Here is a 20,912-nt window from a genome sequence, read left to right as displayed (position 1 = left end):
ATATTTTTACTCTTCCCAGTTCAATATCACAGTTATTTTTTGTAGCCACATCTCTTTTGTAAATTATAATGAAATATTTAAAACATAAAAAACATAAAAATTAAGACATTATGTATCTATTGACATATCACTCGAAGTAAGGACCAATATAATTGAAGCTCCTCTTTCACCTCTGAGCTCTTATCAAGAAGCTAGAAAGAACTATGTAAAGAACATAATAATGAATACTTGAATAAGTGTAATATATGTGGGCAGAGGCAATTTAGATTCGGCAAATGGAATGCTGGTCTCAATAATCTCTTAGAATAAAGCAAAGAAAGGCATTGGAAGGAGCAAAACATGTAATTTATTTAGTGCTTCAAAGAGTACTTGACACATATAGAAATAAATATCTAAATAAAATGTGAACATTTTCTCAGTTTCATTATTGGCAGAAGTTCAATCAAACACTTGCATAAAAAAGCTAGAGTTAGTTACTGAGATATCCGGTTCTGCAGGAAGTGAATGATGACCCACAGGAAGGTATGAGAGGCAAGAGGACTGGTCAGATAAAAATCAATACAAACTAAGAGCTGTTAAAACATTTAGGGAAATCACATGGCACAGTGGGCTCTAAGCTGTCAGGAAAGGAGTCCATGAATTTAAAGGGCTACTCTTAGAAGATATTACCCAATCTGGCATTAAAATCACATATGTCATCAAAATCCTGGATATCATCAGAATGCATATTAGAAATAGAAAATATCATTTGCTCCTTTATTCTTGGAAAGCTTTTGTGCAAAAAACATTGTCACACTTCAGGAAAGATATGCTGAAGCTAGAGAATGTTCCAAGATGAAAAACTAAAATATTCAAATAGGCGAAGGACTACTAAATGGACAGACTCAACTGCATTTCTACCTAGAAAGACGAAGCCTCAAAGTAGATATGGTATAAATCCACAGTCTAGCTAATCTTTAAAATTGAGATAAATTATGTAACTGAGAGAACAGATCTCAACTTGGTCAAACTCCAGGAGATGGAGGGGGCCTCAAGAATAAATCAATTGAAGAAGAATTAAAAGGAATTTACGACTGATTTATATTTTAGTTTTTAGGAAAATCAGAATTATGTGTTAATACCCAAAACTCTGAACACTGGCACCATGAAAGAGAGCCAATGCCTTCAACAAAATCTTCCCTGATGCCTCTTTCAGGGATCTAAAACTAGTTGGAGAGATGATAGGTATGATCCCGCGGTGCAATTCATACGCCTAGACAGAGGAGATGCTTGGGAAAGCACATACCATTTAGAGTGTTCTTATCACATACTTGCAAGGAAGATCCATATCTTCCCACGGGAATTCTGTTAAAAGTAAACCTCCCATACGTACTGTTTTCACAGAAATTAACTGTAATGGAAAGAAAAAATATTTTTCAATCATAAATTCATCATTATCAAAAATTTTTCATTATTAATTTTCATCATTTTTCTTTCTGAATTTCAAACCAGATTAAAGCCAAAGTTCAAATCCTATAGAGTGTAATCTGAAAGGTAACAGAAGGCTTTTAGGCCTCACTGACCACCCAGCAACCTCATATTTTCTTATTTACTTAAGTTACTACCATTACAGTAACTAGTACATTATATAACAGGTTCAGTTAAAATGTGCACAATATATAACTCAGTATAGGTAGGAAGTGATCACTAACACATCAGAAAGGATAGTGTATTACATTAGTTGGAACCTTGAAAATCAAAGATATAGAGCCTACAGTGGCAAAGGGATCGAGGGTGGAGGTTAAAGCAAACAGCCAAAGGCATGGGTTTCTGTGGGGTACCCTGGCTGTTCAGAATGTTGTAAATTATAGGAGTGAGTTCTAAGGCTCTGAATCCTTAGCAGGCAGCATGAAGTGTATAGAGTGCTGGGAAGCACACTGCAGATCAAGAAGTGCTTTTAACTTTGATTCTGAGATACCATTGAGTGAAGTCAAGCCACTGATTTAATAATATCTCTCCAAGAGAAAGATAGAAAAAACAAAAACTTCACTTAAGTAGATATTTGGACAAGTAGATGCATCTTGACTTCAGAAAAGTTAAATATGTTAGAATTATGATATCTGAAATGGTGTAACATGGCATATTGGAGAAGGCAAAGGCACCCTACTCCAGTACTCTTGCCTGGAAAATCCCATGGATAGAGGAGCCTGGTGGGCTGCAGTCCATGGGGTCGCTAAGAGTCGGACACGACTAAGCAACTTCACTTTCACTTCTCACTTTCATGCCTTGGAGAAGGAAATGGCAACCCACTCCAGTGTTCTTGCCTGGAGAACCCCAGGGACAGTGGGGCCTGGTGGGCTGCCGTCTATGGGGTCGCACAGAGTCAGACATGACTGAAGCGACTTAGCAGCAGCAGCAGCAGCAACATGGCATATTACCATTTGAAAGGACCTGGGAAAACCATATTACCCATTGCCCTATAGTAGACACTGCAGTCAGAAAGAAGAGCAACCATTAGTTTTACAGAGAAACTTGACAGTTGGAAAATAAAGGCAGTGTACTGAACATACAGGTAAATAGCACAAGAAAACTTAGTTTTTACTCTTCAGCTAATAAACACATCTTAAATTCGTGATCATTATGCCCATTGTTACTATGGCAATTGACAGGAACTTCGAGAAGCTTTGCTGCTGTCCTTAGAAATGTAAGATTCACCTAAATCTCACACCCTAGTATTATCCCAAGTAACTTACTGATTGTACATCTCAGTCCTTTCCACTCTTCTGGACAAATGCATCTGCCATTTTGCCAGGTTCCACCATTCTTGCAGAACTCTATGGGGGTGCTTGATGTAGGGGTAACTGTTCCTAAAGAAACAATAAATAACAGAATAGTACATGAACTGGCTGATTAGTTTCCTTTTTGGGGTCTGTGGCCTTTGATTTCTATATGTAAAATCACTATTTTTGAAGACCATTGCTGAAAAATATTCTTTGTAATATGATAAAAAAAAAACAGAGAATTTACACAGGATATATAATGCTTACTAGATGCTATGGATACCAAAAAAAAAAAAAAAAAAAAAACCACTATATTTCAAAGATACAACACCCTGTCCAAGGAGATTTTAATCTACTGAAGGAAACAGGAGGGTATGCCAATAGATTAGATAGATACAGTCGAACCATTTCAATGCAGATTTACAAGCGCTATAAGAACTCAGAAGAGAGATGAAGACAGAGGCAGACCATCCAGGAAAGACTGGTAACTATTCCAGAGAAGAGGGGATGTTAGCATTAGGTTTTAAGACTAAATCTAGAAAAGTCAGATAAAATGTAGGCAGGATACAAAGAGCAAAAAATTCTAAAACATGGAAAGTTCTGATGTGTCCAAGTACAGAGAAAAGCCTAACACATCAGGAGCATTGGTTCTTTGTGGATCAACAGCAGAACATAAGTGGCACTGTGAGCAGCTTTATAGACCAAGCTGAAAAGAGTTAATCCTGCAGGAGCCTGGGGCGGGGGAGGTCTTAAAACAAGGGAGTAACATCATAAGGAATGTTTTTTAGGAAGACACCTCAAGCAGTATGGGAAATGACTGAGGCTGGGAGGCAAAAGAGACCAGCTAAATGAGAACCTGATCTAAAACAGTGGCTCTAAGGAAGTTAGGGAGCAATCAACTCAGGAGCACTCCTGAGACAGGATTTGGATCTAGTGACTGGTTATTTTGAGCTGGGGACACTGGGACTCTAAACCAAAAGACAGGGTAGATGGTGAACAAATTAACCAAGTTTAAGAATACACTGCGAAACATGTATAATATCATATGTGAAAGGAATCGCCAGTCCAGGTTTGATGCACGATACAGGATGCTTGGGGCTGGTGCACTGGGATGACCCCAGAGGGATGGTATGCAGAGGGAGGTGGGAGTGGAGTTCAGGATGGAGAACATGTGTATACCTGTGGCGGATTCATGTTGATGTATGGCAAAACCAACACAATATTGTAAAGTAATTAGCCTCCAATTAAAATAAATAAATTTATATTAAAAAAAAAACAAAAAAATGAAGTTATATTTATTTCCTCATGCTAGCATTAAATATGGAGAAGGAAATGGCAACCCACTCCAGTGTTCTTGCCTGGAGAATCCCAGGGACGGGGGAGCCTGGTGGGCTGTCGTCTCTGGGGTCGCACAGAGTCGGACACGACTGAAGCAACTTAGCAGCAGCATTAAATAATTGGAAAATAAAATTATTAAATCATTTTCATTCAAATTAGCTTAAAACTCATAAAATTTTTGGAGATAAATTTAACAAAATGTGTGCAAGACATCATTACCGAAAGAAATTTTAAAGGGTCTAAATAAGGGGCTTCCCTGGTGGCTTAATAGTAAAGAACCCACCTGCCAATGTAGGAGACATGGGTTCCACCCGTGGTCTGGGAAGATCCCACATGCTATGGAACAACTAAGCCAGTGGGCCACAACTACTGAGCCCACACTCTAGAACCCATGCTCAGCAACAAGAGAAGCCACCACAATGAGAAGCCCATGCATCACAATTAGAGAGTTAGCTCCAGCTCACTGCAACTAGAGTGCAACGTGAGTGTTGCTCATGCAGCAACAAAGACCCAGAAAAGCCAAGAAACAAACAAATAAAATTGTATTTTAAAAATATCTAAATAAGTGGAAATATAGACCATGTATGTGTGAAATACTCATAGTTGTTCAAGAGTCCATTGTCCTCAAATTGATAAAGCCAAAATCTAAAACAAAAGAACTTTTTTTTGTAGAAATTGACAAACTGATCTCAAGATGTTATGGAGGGCTTCCCGGGTGGTCCAGTAGTTAAGACTCTGCACTCCCAATGCAGGGGGCCTGGGTTTGATCCCTGGTCAGGGAACCTGGATCCCATATGTAGCAACTAAGATCCAGTGCAGTCAAATATATTTTTTTTTAATATTATGAAAATGTAAAAGACCTGGAAAAGCCAAAATAAACAGGGAACTGTACTCAATACTCTGTAATGGCCTATATGGGAAAAGAATCTTTAAAAAAAAAAGTGGATATTTGTATATAACTGATTCACTTGGCTGTATATCTGAAACTAACACAACACTGTAAATCAACTAAAGTCCAAAAAAAATTAAAACAACAAAACAAAGAGTTGGATCACTGACATTACTAATTTTATGATACAGCTATAGCAATCAAAACATTATGAGATCATCATAAAAACAGCCAAACACACCACTGAAATAGAATAAACAGTTTAGAAATAGATAAAATATATATAGTTGGTTGATTCTTTGAAAAGATTCCAAGGCAATTTGGTTGGAAAAGGAAAAATGTTTCAACAAATAGTGCTAGTCTAACTGGATAATATACCACGCTCAAATGTCAGGGCTTCCCTGGTGGCTTGGTGGTAAACAATTCGCCTGCCAATGCAGGAGACACAAGTTCCATCCCTAATCCAGGAAGATCCCACATGCTGCAGAGCAGCTAAGCCCATGCACCGCAGCTGCTGAGCTTGTTTTCTAGAGCCAGGGAGCCACAACGATTGAAGCCTGTGAGCTCTAGAACCTGTGCTCTACAATGAGAGAAGCTACCACAATGTGAAGCCCATGCACCACAATGAGAGAGCAGCCCCAGCTCGCTGCAACCAGAGAAAAGCCTGAACAGCAATGAAGATCCAGTACAGCTGAAAATAAATAAAAATTAATATTTTTTAAAAAACACAATACGAGATGGACCTGAGACACAAAAGCTAAAACTACAAAGCTTCCCTGGGAAAACAGGAGATGAATATCTCCACAACTTTAGGACAAAGATTTTTATTTAAAGAAGACGTAAAAAGCACTAAACATAAAAGAAAAAAAATATTGATAAACTGTACTTAAAATACTGCCCATCAAAACACACCATTAAGATAATAAAAATAGAAGCTACAGACTGGGAGAAAATATTTACAGTACTTCTCTGTCAAAGAAAGTGTTGCTATAACTATAAATTAGGGACTGTAAATTGTGGACAGTACACATTATTAGTAACACAAACAACACACTTTTTTAAATGGGTAAAAGGCTTGAATACATACTTCATAAAAGAAGATATATGGAAGGGCACTAATCACATGAAAGTGATCAGCATATTAGTCATCAAAGAAATGCAAATTAAAACCTCAGTGAAATATCATCTCACACCTGACTAGAATGGCTAAAATTACAAAAGGATGATGCCAAATGTTAAGGATGTGAAACAACTGGAACTCTAGCAAACTGCTGCTAAGAATTTCAAATGGTACGACCATTTTGGAAAGCTGTTTGGTACTAACATAAAGCTAAATAAAGATACACATACATATGATGAGAAATTCCATGCCTACATAAATATGCAAAATAAAGGAAATATATGTCCACAAAGAGACTAGAATGTTTCTAACACCTGCAGTAAATGCAGTCAATCATATGCCACCTTTAGGACTGAAGCACTCACTCCTCCAGCTTTGAGTAAGTAAGTAACTAAGTGTTAGTCACTCAGTCGTGCCCTACTCATTGCGACCCCATGGACTGCAGCCCACCAGGCTCCTTTGTCCATGAGATTTTCCAGGCAAGGATACTGGAGTGGGTTGTTATTTCCTTCATCCAGGGGATGTTCCCAACCAAGGGATCGAACCCAGGTCTCCTGCACTGCAGGCAGATTCTTTACTGACTGAGCTACCCCAGCTTTGACGGATGTTGGCAACTAAGAAAACAGCTGAATCCTTTTCTAGGAATTGCCCTCAACTGAAGAGAATCAGCTCATACAAGAGCCTTATGACACATGCCACGACTAGTCAATGCTAGGGAATAAAATCTCCTTCCCCAGCCTCAATGCCTCAAAGAAAGTATTTTCCAAAGACAGCTGTACTACATGTTCTATCTCATTCACTCTTCTTGTAATGATGACACTTCTCCATCGAGAAGCAGGTTTATGGTCTCTCCTTGGATCCAGAGGAATTTTGTATCTGTCTTGACTAATACAGTGTGAGAAATGTGCTGTGTGACTTCCAGATGGGATCATAAAAGGTGGTTTGGCCTCCACCTAGCTCCTTCTCACTCAGAGGGAGATGCTTTAGAAGCCTTGAGCCTATAGAAGACATGTAAGAAGCCTGGCTACTCTGAAGCCTCCATGCTGGAGATATCAAGTGGGGAACTATACAGAGACAGGGAAGCTGGAGGAGCTTCAGCTGTTTCAACTTTCTGAGTCTTCCCAGCCCAGGCACTGCACATGGGTGAAGAAGCATTTAGGTGACCCCAGCTCCAGCCACCATCTGAGGGCAACTTTATGAGACATCCTAATCCAGAACTACATAGGCAGGCTGCTTCCAAATTCTGAATTCTGACAGATAATAAATGATTGTGGCTTTAAGCCACTAGGTTTCGGGGTGATTTCTTCTGCAGCAAGATAGCTAATACACAGAGGGCAACTCTGAAGGGCCAGCCCAGTTTCCGCTGTGTTGCAGTTCAGTTTCTTCTTTCACCCAGTCCTGCCTGTCATTCCCCATGAGTACTGATCCCTACACCACCTGTTGAAATTTTTAATATAGTAAAACTAAAACCTTCAACTCAGAATTTGTTTCCCAGGGAACCCAATCTCAGAAGTTTGCAGGTTTTTAAAATTTTTTTTTATTTTTTGGCCACACTGTGGCTTGTAGGATTTTAGTTGCCTGACCAAGGATCACCCCAAGCCCCATGTAATCCTAACCACCAGATTGCCAGGGAAATCACTTGGAAGTTTTATTTATTGTAGTCAAAAGGGAAAAAAAAAAAAAAGGAAACCACCATCAACAGCAGACTGAATAAATGAATTATGGTATATTCGTATAATAGACTATTAACTGTTTAGTAATAAAAAGATATACAACATCAATGAATCTTAAAAACATGTTAACAAGAGTATTCAGACATAAAAGAGTAAATCTTTTTTGGTTCTTTTTTGAAGTTCGAGGATAACAACTAATCTACGGTGATACAATCAGAACAGTGTTTGCCTAAAGGGTGGGAAGTAGTGGTGGGAAGACTGACTGGCAAGGAACACCTACAGCTACCATAAATAGAAAACACAACCTAACATAAAACCTCACATTAAAGGCACCTCAATCTCTTTTACCTAATACATCATGTCTGATTCTCAACTAAAAATTACAGGGCATGCTGATAGGCAAAAAATGACTGAAGGGACAAGCCAACCATCAGAATCAGATTTATAGACAGCAGAGATTCTGGAATTATCAGACCAGGAATTAAAGATAATTATTATTAATATACTAAGAGCTTTAATGAAAAAATGGGCAATCTTTAAGAACAAGGAGGTAATATAATCAGATAAATGGAAATTCTAAGCAAGAATCAAAAAGAAATGCTGTAATCAAAAAACACTAACAGAAATGAAGAATTCCTTTGCTGGGTTCATCAGTAGACTGATAAGAATCAGTGTGCTTGAAGAATTCAGTAGAAGCTTCCCAAACTAAAAAGAGAAAAAAAAAAAAAACTGTGAAAAATAGAATATCTAAGAACTATGGGACATAAGGTACAACATATATATAATGGGAATAGGAGAAGGAGTGGTGGTGGTTTAGTCGCAAGTCATCTCTGACTTTGCAACCCCATGGACTGGCCTGCCAGGCTGGTCTGTTCATGGGATTCTCCAGGCAAGAATGCTGGAGTGGGTTGCCATTTCCTTCTCCAGGGAAATCTTCCCAACCCAAGAATTGAACCCAGGTCTCCTGCATTGCAAACAGATTCTTTACCAAGTGAGCTATAAGGGAAGCCCAACAGAAGTAGAGGAAAGGGCAAAAAGAACTGAAAAGACATTTTAAGTTTTGATGGCTGAGACTATTTCAAAATAAATGACAGACACCAAATCACAGAATCAGCAGTCTCAGAGTCAGAGAACACACTAACTCAGATAAAAGTTAAAAATAAAACAAAACCCTATACTTAGGCACCTCCTATTCAAAGAGCGAAAAATCAAAGACAAAAAGATCATTTCAGAAGAAGTCAAAAGGGAGAAAAATACCTATAAAGCAACAAGTATAAAAGCTATACTGGAACTCTCCTCAGAAATCATGCAAGCAAAAAACGAGTAGAGTTAAATATTTAGTGCTGAATGAAAACAACAAAATATTCTGCATCCAAATAATTATCCTTTAAAAGTAAAGAAGAAAGACATTCTCAGAAAAATTTAGGGAGTTCATCACCAGAAGACTTACCTTGCAAGAAATGTTAAAGGAAATTTATTCAGAAAGAAGGAAATGATACAGGTCAGAAACTCAGATCTACATAAGAAGAGAATTAGAGAAGGAATAAATCAAGGTAAAATAAGTCTTTCAGTTTTTTTTTATTCTTAATCGATCTGATAACAGTTTGTTCAAAATAATAATAATAATGACACATGAGATGATTAAAGCTTATGGATAAATGAAATGAATGATAAGAAATGTTATAAAGAAAGAGAATGAGGAATTGGGAAGATCTGCTATACGGTGGTGGCATTACTCATGGGACTATATATTATTACTAGAAAGTGAATTTAGATTAATCATAAATATATATTGCAAACTTTAGAATGCTCCTAGGCATTCACCCAAATAAGTGTAAACTTGTCCCCACACAAAAAGCAGCACCTGAATGTTTATAACAGTGGTATATATAATCACCTAAAACTGGAAGCAAACTAGATGACCTTCATGAATAGATTAAAAAAAAATAACACCTGTAGAATATCCATACAATGGCATATTATTCAGCCATAAAAAGAAATGATCTATGAAGCCCACAAAAGATATGGAGGAATATTAAACATGTTTAGCTAAGTGAAAGGAGCCAGTCTACATACAGTATGATTTCAGATATATCATTCTGGAAAAGCCAAAACCACAGAGACAGTAAAGAAATCAGGGGTTGGGGAAGGGAGGGTAGGATGAATAGGTGAAGTGAACTGGATTTTCAGGGCAGTAAACTATTCTGTATGATCCTGTAACGGTGACTATCTGTCATTATGTATTTGTCAAAATCCACACAACACTATAACAGGAAGACTGAACCATAATGTAACCTATATATTAATAATCATGTGTCAACATTGGCTTGTCTATTGAAACAAAAGCAACATATCAGTGTAAGATATTAATAAGGGAAACTATAGAGGGGGAGGGGTGATGAGAGAGACAGTAAATGGGAATTCTCTGTACTTTCTGCTTAATTTTTCTGTAAACCTAAAACTGTTCTAAAAACCACTACAATATTATAAAGTAATTAGCCTCCAATTAAAATAAATAAATTAAAAAGAAAAAATAATAAAAATAAAAATAATTAGTGTTTTTTTAAAGAGATATGGATTCTGATCTCAAACAGCTTACAATCTAGCAAGAGAAATTTAACTGTAACTGTTATGTGAAAAACTGTGTAACCAAGGAAATGTGAAAATCTTTTTAAATTATAAAATATTTAAAATATGCAAGGTATAGGAAATAACAAGACATCTCTAGCTACCATATCCTGGTTTAAAAGAGTAACTTTCTCTCAGATTTGCTTCAGACATTAGGGCTTCCCTGATAGCTCAGTTGGTAAAGAATCCACCTGCAATGTAGGAGACCCTGGTTCGATTCCTGGGTCGGGAAGATCCCCTAGAGAAGGGATAGACTTCCCACTCCAGTATTCTTGGACTTCCCTGTGGTTCAGCTGGTAAAGAATCTGCCTGCAATGTGGGAGGCCTGGGTTTGATCCCTGGTTGGGAAGATCCCCTGGAAAAGGGAAAGGTTACCCACTCCACTATTCTGGCCCGGAGAATTCCATGGATTGTGTATGAGCAATGAAACTTTATAGAAAGAGCTGAAACCCTTTGAGTTCCTTTATATTAATATTTCTTCACCCCCACCTACATATAACACTATTCTGAAATTATCTTCCCTGTCACAGTTTATATTATAAATATATCTAAGAAAGTCAGTATGCAGCATTCACATGTAATTTCTTAATTTTAAAAAAACCTAATAACTTTTAATGGTTACAGTTCTATTCTTGTTTTGTCTCCTCATTTTGGAGTAAATTTTGGTCATTTACATTTCTTTAAGAAAACTGCCACTTGACCAAAGTATCCTACCAAAGTAGGATAAGGTTTTCCATGGTATTTGCTTATGAGTTTCCTCATTAGTTTCTGTGTTTTTTTTGTTTTCAAATCACTGTCTTATTTTAATATATATTTTATTAGGTAATATTTCAGAGTTGAAATATAAAAATAACACTTATCCCCATCCACAAATATACACAAGTAATTTCTACTCATTTTTTCCAATCTTTCTTTTCACAAGGATAAGCAAACATGAATCTATAGTCTTATTTTTCCCCCCATTTTCTGTAGCTTGCTCTTACACTTAATGAATGTCAAAATCTTTTCCTGTGGTTCAGAGAACTTCCACATCTTCCTTTACAGTTGCATTATATTCCATTATCTGATAGTGTCCTAACTTAGAATGGCACTTTCGTTGTTTTCAGTTGTTGCTTCAAAATTGCATTCTACACATTTTACTTCGCCTGTTGTACAAATCCATTTGTAGAATAAATTTCCAGACATGAAATTACTGAGCCAAAGAGTACACATTCGCATCTTGAAAGTTATTACCATCTCGCCGCAGGGGTGGTACTAATTTGTATTTTCGCCAGCAACACAACCCTATGCGAGGTCTGGGACAAGGTACAATGAAGACCTACCTACCATTTATACAAAAGGAAAAGGAAAACTCTATTCTAATGCCATGATAAAATACCTTCATAAGGACCTGAAAATCCAGGTCTGAATTTAGAAACCGTGGGTTCCTCGGAGCCCTACCTCAGAAGGGCAGTGGCTGGCAGCTGCCCCTTCTTGCCTTCTGTCCGTCCTGCCCCACATTCAGGCGGCCTTGCGCTCACACAGGCGGACACTCCAGGCCACACCTGCAAGCTCTTCTCACACCACACTGTGAACAGCCTCCCCTCACAGTCAGGGGAGCTGGAGCAGCATGGTTGGCCCCAGAGTGGATGACGAGAAAGGGAGGCACAGTCCCAGACGCGGGGCAGGGCTTCTGAGGGCCCGGAAGCTGACGAGGCGTGCAAGGGTCTTAAGGAATCTTGCCGGAAATATATATATATATATATATATATATATATATATATATTTTTTTTTTTTTTTTTTAATTTATCTTTCCGGAAAACTAGCTTCTGGTTTTGTTGATCTCAGCTCTTGTTTCTTTGATTTCCATTCTATTAATTTGTTCTTATTTTCATTACTGCGTAACATAGTTTAGAATTTACTCTTTTTTTAACTTCTAAAGTTAGAATGCTTATTATTTCACTGTCTTGATTTTTAATATATACCTAAAGCTATGTCATTCTAACTGTATTTTTATTTTATTGGAATATAATTGCTTTACAATGTTGTTTCTCCTGTAGAACAATGTGAATCAGCTGTATATAGACATACATTCCCCTCCATGTTGAGGCTCCCTCCCACCCCTCCCCATCCTATCCCTCTAGGTCACACAGAGCCAAGCCCAGCTCCGAGCTCTGTGTGTTATGCAGCAGCTTCCCACTAGCTATTTTACACATGGTAGTATATATGTCAATGCTACTCTCTCAATTTGTCCCACCCTCTCCTACATCTTCTGTGCCTTCATCAGTTCAGTTCAGTTCAGTTTATTTCAGTCGCTCAGTTGTGTCCAACTCTTTGTGACCCCGTGGACTACAGCACGCCAGGCCTCTCTGTCCATCACCAACTCTCAGAGTTTACTCAAACTCATGTCCATTGAGTTGGTGATGCCATCCAACCATCTCATCCTCTGTCATCCCCTTCTCCTCCTGCCTTCAATCTTTCCCAGCATCAGAGTCTTTTCCAATGACTTAGCTCTTTGCATCAGGTGGCCAAAATATTGGAGTTTCAACTTTAACATCAGTCCTTCCAATGAACACCCAGGACTGATTTCCTTTAGGATGGACTGGTTGGATCTCCTTGCAGGCCAAGGGACTCTCAAGAGTCTTCTCCAACACCACAGTTCAAAAGCATCAATTCTTCTGTGCTCAGCTTCTTTTATAGTCCAACTCTCACATCCATACATGACCACTGGAAAAACCATAGCCTTGACTAGACAGATCGTTGTTGACAAAGTAATGTCTCTGCTTTTGAATATGCTGTCTAGGTTGGTCATAACTTTCCTTCCAAGGAGTAAGCATTTTTTAATTTGTGTTCTACTGTCTGCCTCTCTATTCTCATCCTGTTAACAGGTTCATCTATACCATCTTTCTAGATTGCTCACATGTTAATTAATATTTGATGTTTGATTCCAACTATATTTTTAGCTGTGCACACAGTTGTTATAGAGAGTGCCTCCACTGAAGTTTTGAGTATTTTGTAATTTTCATTTGATTTCTTCTTTGCATTATTTAAAAGTTTTTTCAACATTTATTTGAATTTTCTTGGTCAGTTTATACGTTACCTTCTAATTGTATTGCATTGTAGTCACAAAACATAATCTATGAAATTGATTCTTTGGTATTCAGTAAGACTTTCTTCTGAAAATAATAAATTAACATTTTTTTCTGGCAATTCAAATATGTAAAATCTACTGTCCAGTTTGTTAGATATAGTTTTCAAATTTATAAACCTTTATTTATTTTCTCTGCTTGCTCTGTCAGTTTCTAACAGGAAAGCATTACTTTCAACCAACCCAATTGTAAATTTATCTGAATAAGCTTGCCTGTTTTGTTTTATATATTATGAATCTGTGTATTTGATATAGGCACAGGGTTGGGCTTCCCAGGTGGCTTAGCAGTAAAGAATCCACCTGCAATTCAGGAGACATAGGTTTGACCCTGGTCCAGGAAAGTCCCATATACTACCAGGCAACTAAACCCATATGCCACAATTATTGAGATTGTGCTCTAGAGCCCAAGACCTGTAACTACTGAGTCCAAGTGCTGCGTCTACTGAAACCTGCATGCCCTAGAGCCCGCGCTCCACAAGAAGAGAAGCCACTGCACTGAGAAACCCAGGCACTGCAACTAGAGAAAAGCCCAGCCAGCAATGAAGACCCTACACAGACAAAAATAAAATAAGTAAAATTATTAAATAAAAAAGAATACTACTTAATAGTAGTATTTTTCTTTTCTCATTTTCTTTTATAACTCCAGTGAGATAATATTTCCTTACATTCTTTTAAATTGTGATAAGTAATACTTCCAGAAATTCTAGCCCTATTTTTATACCTTAATGCACATCATGGAAAATTAAATACTGGACATATGTGACACATTTCATGCTGCTTTGAAAAGTAACAAAAAATACTTAAAATTCCAAATGGAAAATATGAATTCAATTTCTTCTCCTAAACTAGACAAAATTAGAATCTATTTTGAAAAGTCTAGTTTGATTCAGTGGGGAAATAAAAATATCTTTTATTTATTAGTCAAAGAAATTCCATCAGGAAACTCTAGTGTCTAGCTCAGAGTCTTTAGGGATTTAAAAATCCAGGGATCTGTCATTTGTCCCAGACCAGGAATTTGAAATATTTGGGTGAAGATAAAGTTTATTCTTAAATGAGAGGACAATGTTTATGAAAGCTTACTCTACAGTGGGGAAAAAAAACTAAAAAACTTAAATAATACACAAAAAGTATAGCCTTTAAGGTGAAATTTGTTCAACATTAACTACCTGGTTACATATTCCAATAAACTAGTTAAATGATTGAATAAAATTTCCCCTATGGTCTGCTGCTGCTGCTAAGTCACTTCAGTCATGTCCGACTCTGTGCGACCCCATAGACGGTAGCCTACCAGGCTCCCCCGGCCCTGGGATTCTCCAGGCAAGAACTTTGGAGTGGGTTGCCATTTCCTTCTCCAATGCATGAAAGTGAAAAGTGAAAGTGAAGTTGTTCAGTTGTGTCTGACCCTCAGCAACCCCATGGACTGCAGCCTACCAGGCTCCTCCGTCCATGGGATTTTCCAGGCAAGAGTACTGGAGTGGGGTGCCATTGCCTTCTCTGCCCCTATGGTCTAGTGAAGTATAAATATTGAAAAACAAGTGCAGAGAGATATGGCAGTTCTTAGAACTGTTTCTGTTTCTATTTGAGCTAGTCAGCTGAAATTTATGATCAAACTTACTGCAGCTCCAGCTTGATAAGCTGAGTTTCAATCCAAAGGTCCAAACTAGATCGAGGGCATCTATTCAAGGTACATATCCGGGAGTGGAGAAAACTGCACTAAATTATCTAAAAATACATACATGAAAAATTTGAATACCTACAGTGTACTAGATATCATCTTTAAATTGTAAATGTATTAACTAATCCTCATAACAGCCCTATAAGATGGGGTTTATATGTTTATTATATTTATAATACAATTAATAGAATGGAGGTACAGAAATGTTGAAACTGGCTCCAGTTTACTTAGTAAGAACCAGGCAGTCTGGCTGCACAACTTTTTTTCCCTTACTCATGTAATTTTTTGACAACTATTATGTACACACTCTTAGTCACCATGTTATACAACAGATGTTCTTCAATAATATGTGTAATCAAAAACCCATGGGTGAGGTTAAATTCAGAATTGAAAAATCAAGGAAAAATTCACTAAACCAAAGTTCTGGTCTCTTAATTTAAAAAAGTGACTTGTAAAATGGGATCAGCTTCTCTGATAGCTCAGTTGGTAAAGAATCCGCCTGCAATGCAGGAGACCCTGGTTCAATTCCTGGGTCAGGAAGATCCCCTGGAGACGGGAAAGGCTACCCACTCCAGTATTCTGCCCTAGAGAATTCCATGGACAGTCCATGGGATTGCAAAGAGTCAGACACGACTGAGCCACTTTCACTTTCAATCCTGATGTTAAAACAATGCGTGCCCATCAGCCAATTACATAAGAAAATTTCTTCCGCAAAAAAGCCCTTCCCTTTCATAGGAATTATTTTCTTGATTTAAAAAGCGATTATATGAGGAAGCAAGAAGGGAGATTGGAAAAGGAGCAGAACAGAGGTATACAACAGCAAGATTAAAACTAAATGAAAGTATAGCTGCCTAAAACCCAATTTCCTCCATACTGGACTTTTTTTTTAACCCCCATATGGAGTCTGTCCTCTACAAACAGTCACCTGAGTTTGATTTATTATCAAGTTTGTCTCTTGAGCAAATATGTACTTGAGTGAAATGAAAGCCAGGGCTTTTCAGATGGCTCAGTGGTAAAGAATCCACCTGCCAAGCAGGAGACTTGGGTTTGATCCCGGGGCTCGGAAAATCCTCTGGAGAAGGAGATGGCTACCTACTCCAGTATTCTTCCCTGGGAAATTCCATGGAGAGAGGAGCCTGGTGGGTTACAGTCCATGTGGTTGCAAAAGAGTTGGACATGACTTAGCAACTAAATAACAACAGCAAAATGAAAGTCAAGTATCTTTAACATGGATATTAAAAAAAAAAACTCCCTCAAAGATACTCGTTAGAATTAAATGAGAGAAGGTATGTGAAGTTTTCAGCATACTACAGTAAAAAAAATTAACTGTAAGTTTTATAATAGTGAAATACATACATTAAAGTTCATTCTATAACCAAGCAACAGCAACTCCTAATTGAAATTTAAATTTACAGCAGAATTTAAATTTTTTTCTACTTTTTCACACAGAGGCCATTATTTTTCATGAAAAATAAAAATGAGAGAGACATAATTGCTTAAACATTATATTAAACATAAACCATGGAAACATATTCTGTTTATATTGAAAACAAATTTTGAATGTGATAAAATTAATTTACCCCAAATTGTATGTATATGTTTATTTTTTCTAGGGAAGACATTCATAGTTTTCATCAGTTTCTCAGAGATATCCAAGACGCTCCCCTTAAAAAAATAAGTTTAAAAACAATTCATCTTGGGATTTCCCTGGTGGTCCAGTGGTTAAGAATCCACCTTCCAATGCAGGATACATTGGTTCAATCCCTGGCCGGGGAAGTAAGATCCCACATGCTGCAGGGTAACTAAGCTCGCACATCACAATGACGATCCAGTGCAGCCAAAAATTTAAAACAACAAAAACAATTCATCTCTATACCCAGTAAAGGGACAAAAGTGAGAGCATTCGATACTTCCATGAGATGGAATGGGACAGGATAGAAAGAGGTGGCAGAGAAGTGGAGAGGAAAGGAGTGAAGTGAAGGAACCAGAACTCCCTAACTAAGGCCATGTCCAACCATCGTGTACAAGGCAAAACAGTAACAGCAAACAGTACCAGTATTTCAATCTTTCTCTTTAGATGATAACCCCCTTCTTTTCCATTGGGTTTACCCAAAACTAAGGGATGTCCCTTACATAAAAAGCCTTCTTAAAAAAAAAAATCTACTAGAGCAAGGAAATGTTTGTCTTTTCTGAAGAGCTGGTATGCTTTTATTGTTAAACATGGCTTCTCTGTTATTATGTTACTTGCATCTATGTTACTTATTATTATGCATTTTTGGCATAGTCCTCAGGAAACACAGGGATATGTTTTGTATTTGTTTTTAGCAACTCGTTTGATTTTCATTTACTTTCTATCCTCAGTCTTGTCCTGTTCCTTGTAGTGTTTTTGTACTTTGGTCCTTGTTTTACAGCAGATGGTGATTGCAGCCATGAAATTAAAAGATGCTTACTCCTTGGAAGGAAAGTTATGACCAACCTAGAAAGCATATTCAAAAGCAGAGACATTACTTTGCCAACAAAGGTCCGTCTAGTCAAGGCTATGGTTTTTCCAGTAGTCATGTATGGATGTGAGAGTTGGACTGTGAAGAAAGCTGAGTGCTGAAGAATTGATGCTTTTGAACTGTGGTGTTGGAAAAGACTCTTGAGAGTCCCTTGGACTGCAAGGAGATCCAACCAGTCTATTCTAAAGGAGATCAGCCCTGGGTGTTCATTGAAAGGACTGATGCTGAGGCTGAAACTCCAATACTTTGTCTACTTTATGGGAAGAGTTGACTCATTGGAAAAGACTCTGATGCTGGGAGGGATTGGGGGCAGGAGGAGAAGGGGACGACAGAGGATGAGATGGTTGGATGGCATCACTGACTCGATGGACGTGAGTTTGAGTGAACTCCAAGAGTCGGTGATGGACAGGGAGGCCTAGCGTGCTGTGATTCATGGGGTTGCAAAGAGTCGGACACAACTGAGTGACTGAACTGAACTGAACTGAACTGATTGTAGCTGTGGTCTTTGTAAATTACCACAAATTTCCCTTTAAAAGTAGATATCTTATAAAGGAAGAAAAGAAGGGAAGGAGGAACGAAGGGAAGTGGGAGGGAAGGAAGGGAGGCAGTTCTTAAAAGTATATCCTTTAGATAAGGTCTTATAAATTTAGTAGCCTTAATAGGATAAAACCTGCAGTTCATATATTTTTTTAAACCTCAAATTATTTTACAAACCTTAAATAAAGAAAAACAAATTTTCATCAAGTTTGAATTTTACTGTTTTTGTTCTGATAAATTTTCTCTTGCTTGTTCTTTAAACCCTACCAATACTGTGTTCTCTAAATATGGTCTTTGGGGGAGAAACACCAGATCTATTCTCAGCTATCACTCCATAAGCAGCCAACATTCATGACTCCTTTTGCTCTCAACAGTGGATCTTTGCAAGTATGCCCTGTGTTCCTGCTGGGTCCCTCAGCCTTCTCCCTGAAATCTTCTGTCCTCACCCACCATTTCATTAGAAACTATCTCTGTCTCTCTATCTCTTTTTAAATAAAAGGGAATGCTCAGAACATCCAGCTTCCCTTTATGGAAAGGGACTAGCATTAGGATTATGGAAAGTCTCTGTTATGAGGCTCTAGGGCTTTCCTTTAACATCATTCTTTGCTTAACACTGCTGCCCTTTACCTCCCTTTCTCAGGGTCAGCTCTACCATGTAACAGGTGACTCACAAATATCTATTGATTAAACAGGAAAATTGTTTTCTAAATGACATTAATTTTTAAGTAGCTTTCAATACCTGAAAAGTAGGAACTTTGTGTGAAAAACATGGTCATTTTATTTACAGTCCTAGTGAGAACATTCCTAAACTTTCTTCTTGAAATGAACTTTCATTCTGCATATGTTTAATTATGTGTGTATGTGTGTGTCCAAAACTATTTTTCTTCCTTGAAAGAAAATGAAAGTGAAAAGTCACTCAGTCATGTCTGACTTTTTGCAACCCCATGGACTGTAGCCACTAGGCTCTTCTGTCCAGTGAATTCTCTAGACAATTCTACTGGAGTGGGTAGCTGTTCCCTTCTCCAGGGGATCTTCCCAGGGATCGAACCCAGGTTAGCCACATTGCAGGCAGATTCTTTACCAGCTGAGCTAGCAGGGAAGTTTGTTAAGCTTGGATTTAGCTTAACAAACCTAAACATGTGCTACTAATGATCTTAATTATTACTCTGCAATTCATTTAATCAGGTGTTAAAGGAGCAGGAAGAGGCCAATTCAACTGTGTTGCTCATCACCTTGCGCACTTACACACACACACACACATGCACTCACACACTCATGTATATACAACCATATGCTAGCCATAAATTGACCCTTGTCTTTTATATTTCATAAATGGTGCTCAGCCTCAGCCTGGACATGGCACTTTCTAGTACTGGTATGTCAGGTGGCAGCACAGAGGCTCAACGCCTTCTCTTACTCTGAGTTAAAAACAGCAGGACAACATTACCTCTCTGGATCCTGATCACAAGCCTCCAGATGCCCAGTCCCAAAACAACGGCAGTCAGCAGCCCACACACGACGGCCACCAGCACCCTGAGGTTACATGCGTGGCTGGAAGCCATGGGGAATCCAAACCACAAACCAACGTCTGGGTGAAAGACAACTGGCTTCTTTTCTTCTTCAGCCAAGAACTTTAATCAAAAACTCTTCTAGAAAAACCACAATTGCTTCTCTCAGGGTTCTGTCAGTCAGATATCTTCATTAGGATTTTTGAGGTTAATCAGGCAGGAAGCAGTTCGAATCACCTAATAAAAGGAACACAGTCTGCTTGCTATTTCCTCATCCTTCACTGAATGGGATCATGCAAAAAATGATTGGTGTTATGAGGAAGAAAGATAGCTCAGGGCAATAAAGGAGAAAGGGAGGGGATAGCTAACAGAGTCAAAGTGCAAATGTCCTGACAAGCAAAAAGTAGGGAAGGAAAAAAAAAAAAGAAAGGAAAAAACAAAAACAGAAAAGTCAGGAAGGCAGTGGACCTGGAGGGTCACCTATAGTTTAGCTTCCTCTTTTTTGTTAGGAGCCTCTAGCAGAGGTAGAGGAGAAGGCAGTGGCACCCCACTCCAATACTCTTGCCTGGAAAATCCCATGGACAGAGGGGCCTGGTGGGCTGCAGTCCATGGGGTTGCTAGGAGTCAGACACGACTGAGCAAATTCACTTTCACTTTTCACTTTCACGCACTGGAGAAGGAAATGGCAGCCCACTCCAGTGTTCCTGCCTGGAGAATCCCAGGGATGGGGGAGCCTGGTGGGCTGCCGTCTCTGGGGTCACACAGAGTCGGACACAACTGAAGCAACTTAGCAGCAGCAGCAGCAGAGGTAGAATCACAAACTGGACTCAAGACTGCCAGGAGAAATACCAACAACCTCAGATAGGCAGATGATACCACTCTAATAGCAGAAAGTGAAGAGAATCTAAAGAGCCTATTGATGAAGGTGAAAGAGGAGAGTGAAAAAGCTAGCTTGAAGCTCAACATTCAAAAAATTAAGATCATGGCATCTGGTCCCATCACTTTATGGCAAATCAGTTCAGTTCAGTCGCTCAGTCATGTCCGACTCTTTGCAACCCCATGGATTGCAGCACACCAGGCTTCCCTATCACCAACTCCCAGAGCTTACTCAAACTCATGTCCATTGAGTCAGTGATGCCATCCAACCATCTCATCCT

At 38.4% G+C, this 20,912-nt stretch overlaps 1 protein-coding gene across 3 annotated transcripts in view; it reads right to left on the bottom strand.

The window, feature by feature from the left end:
* The window catches only part of ADGRG7 (adhesion G protein-coupled receptor G7), a 61,322-nt gene extending 41,063 nt beyond the window's left edge, over nt 1-20,259 (bottom strand). The window contains exons 1-3 of one of the 3 annotated variants that reach the window (XM_055567931.1): nt 19,695-20,259; nt 2,733-2,846; nt 1,286-1,390 (exon numbers count right to left, since the gene is read on the bottom strand). In XM_055567931.1, coding sequence (XP_055423906.1) covers nt 1,286-1,390; nt 2,733-2,846; nt 19,695-19,809 — 334 coding nt within the window. In that variant the 5' untranslated portion in view covers nt 19,810-20,259. Of the gene's footprint in view, nt 1-1,285; nt 1,391-2,732; nt 2,847-6,556; nt 8,354-19,694 lie in introns of those variants that run through there. The other 2 variants (XM_055567933.1, XM_055567932.1) reach the window with 2 other exon arrangements.
* Between the last annotated feature and the right edge of the window lie 653 nt (nt 20,260-20,912).

The sequence above is a fragment of the Bubalus kerabau genome, chromosome 2, assembly GCF_029407905.1.
Source record: "Bubalus kerabau isolate K-KA32 ecotype Philippines breed swamp buffalo chromosome 2, PCC_UOA_SB_1v2, whole genome shotgun sequence".
NCBI classification, from domain to species: Eukaryota; Metazoa; Chordata; class Mammalia; order Artiodactyla; family Bovidae; genus Bubalus; species Bubalus kerabau.
This window is presented reverse-complemented; position numbering and strand designations above follow the sequence as displayed.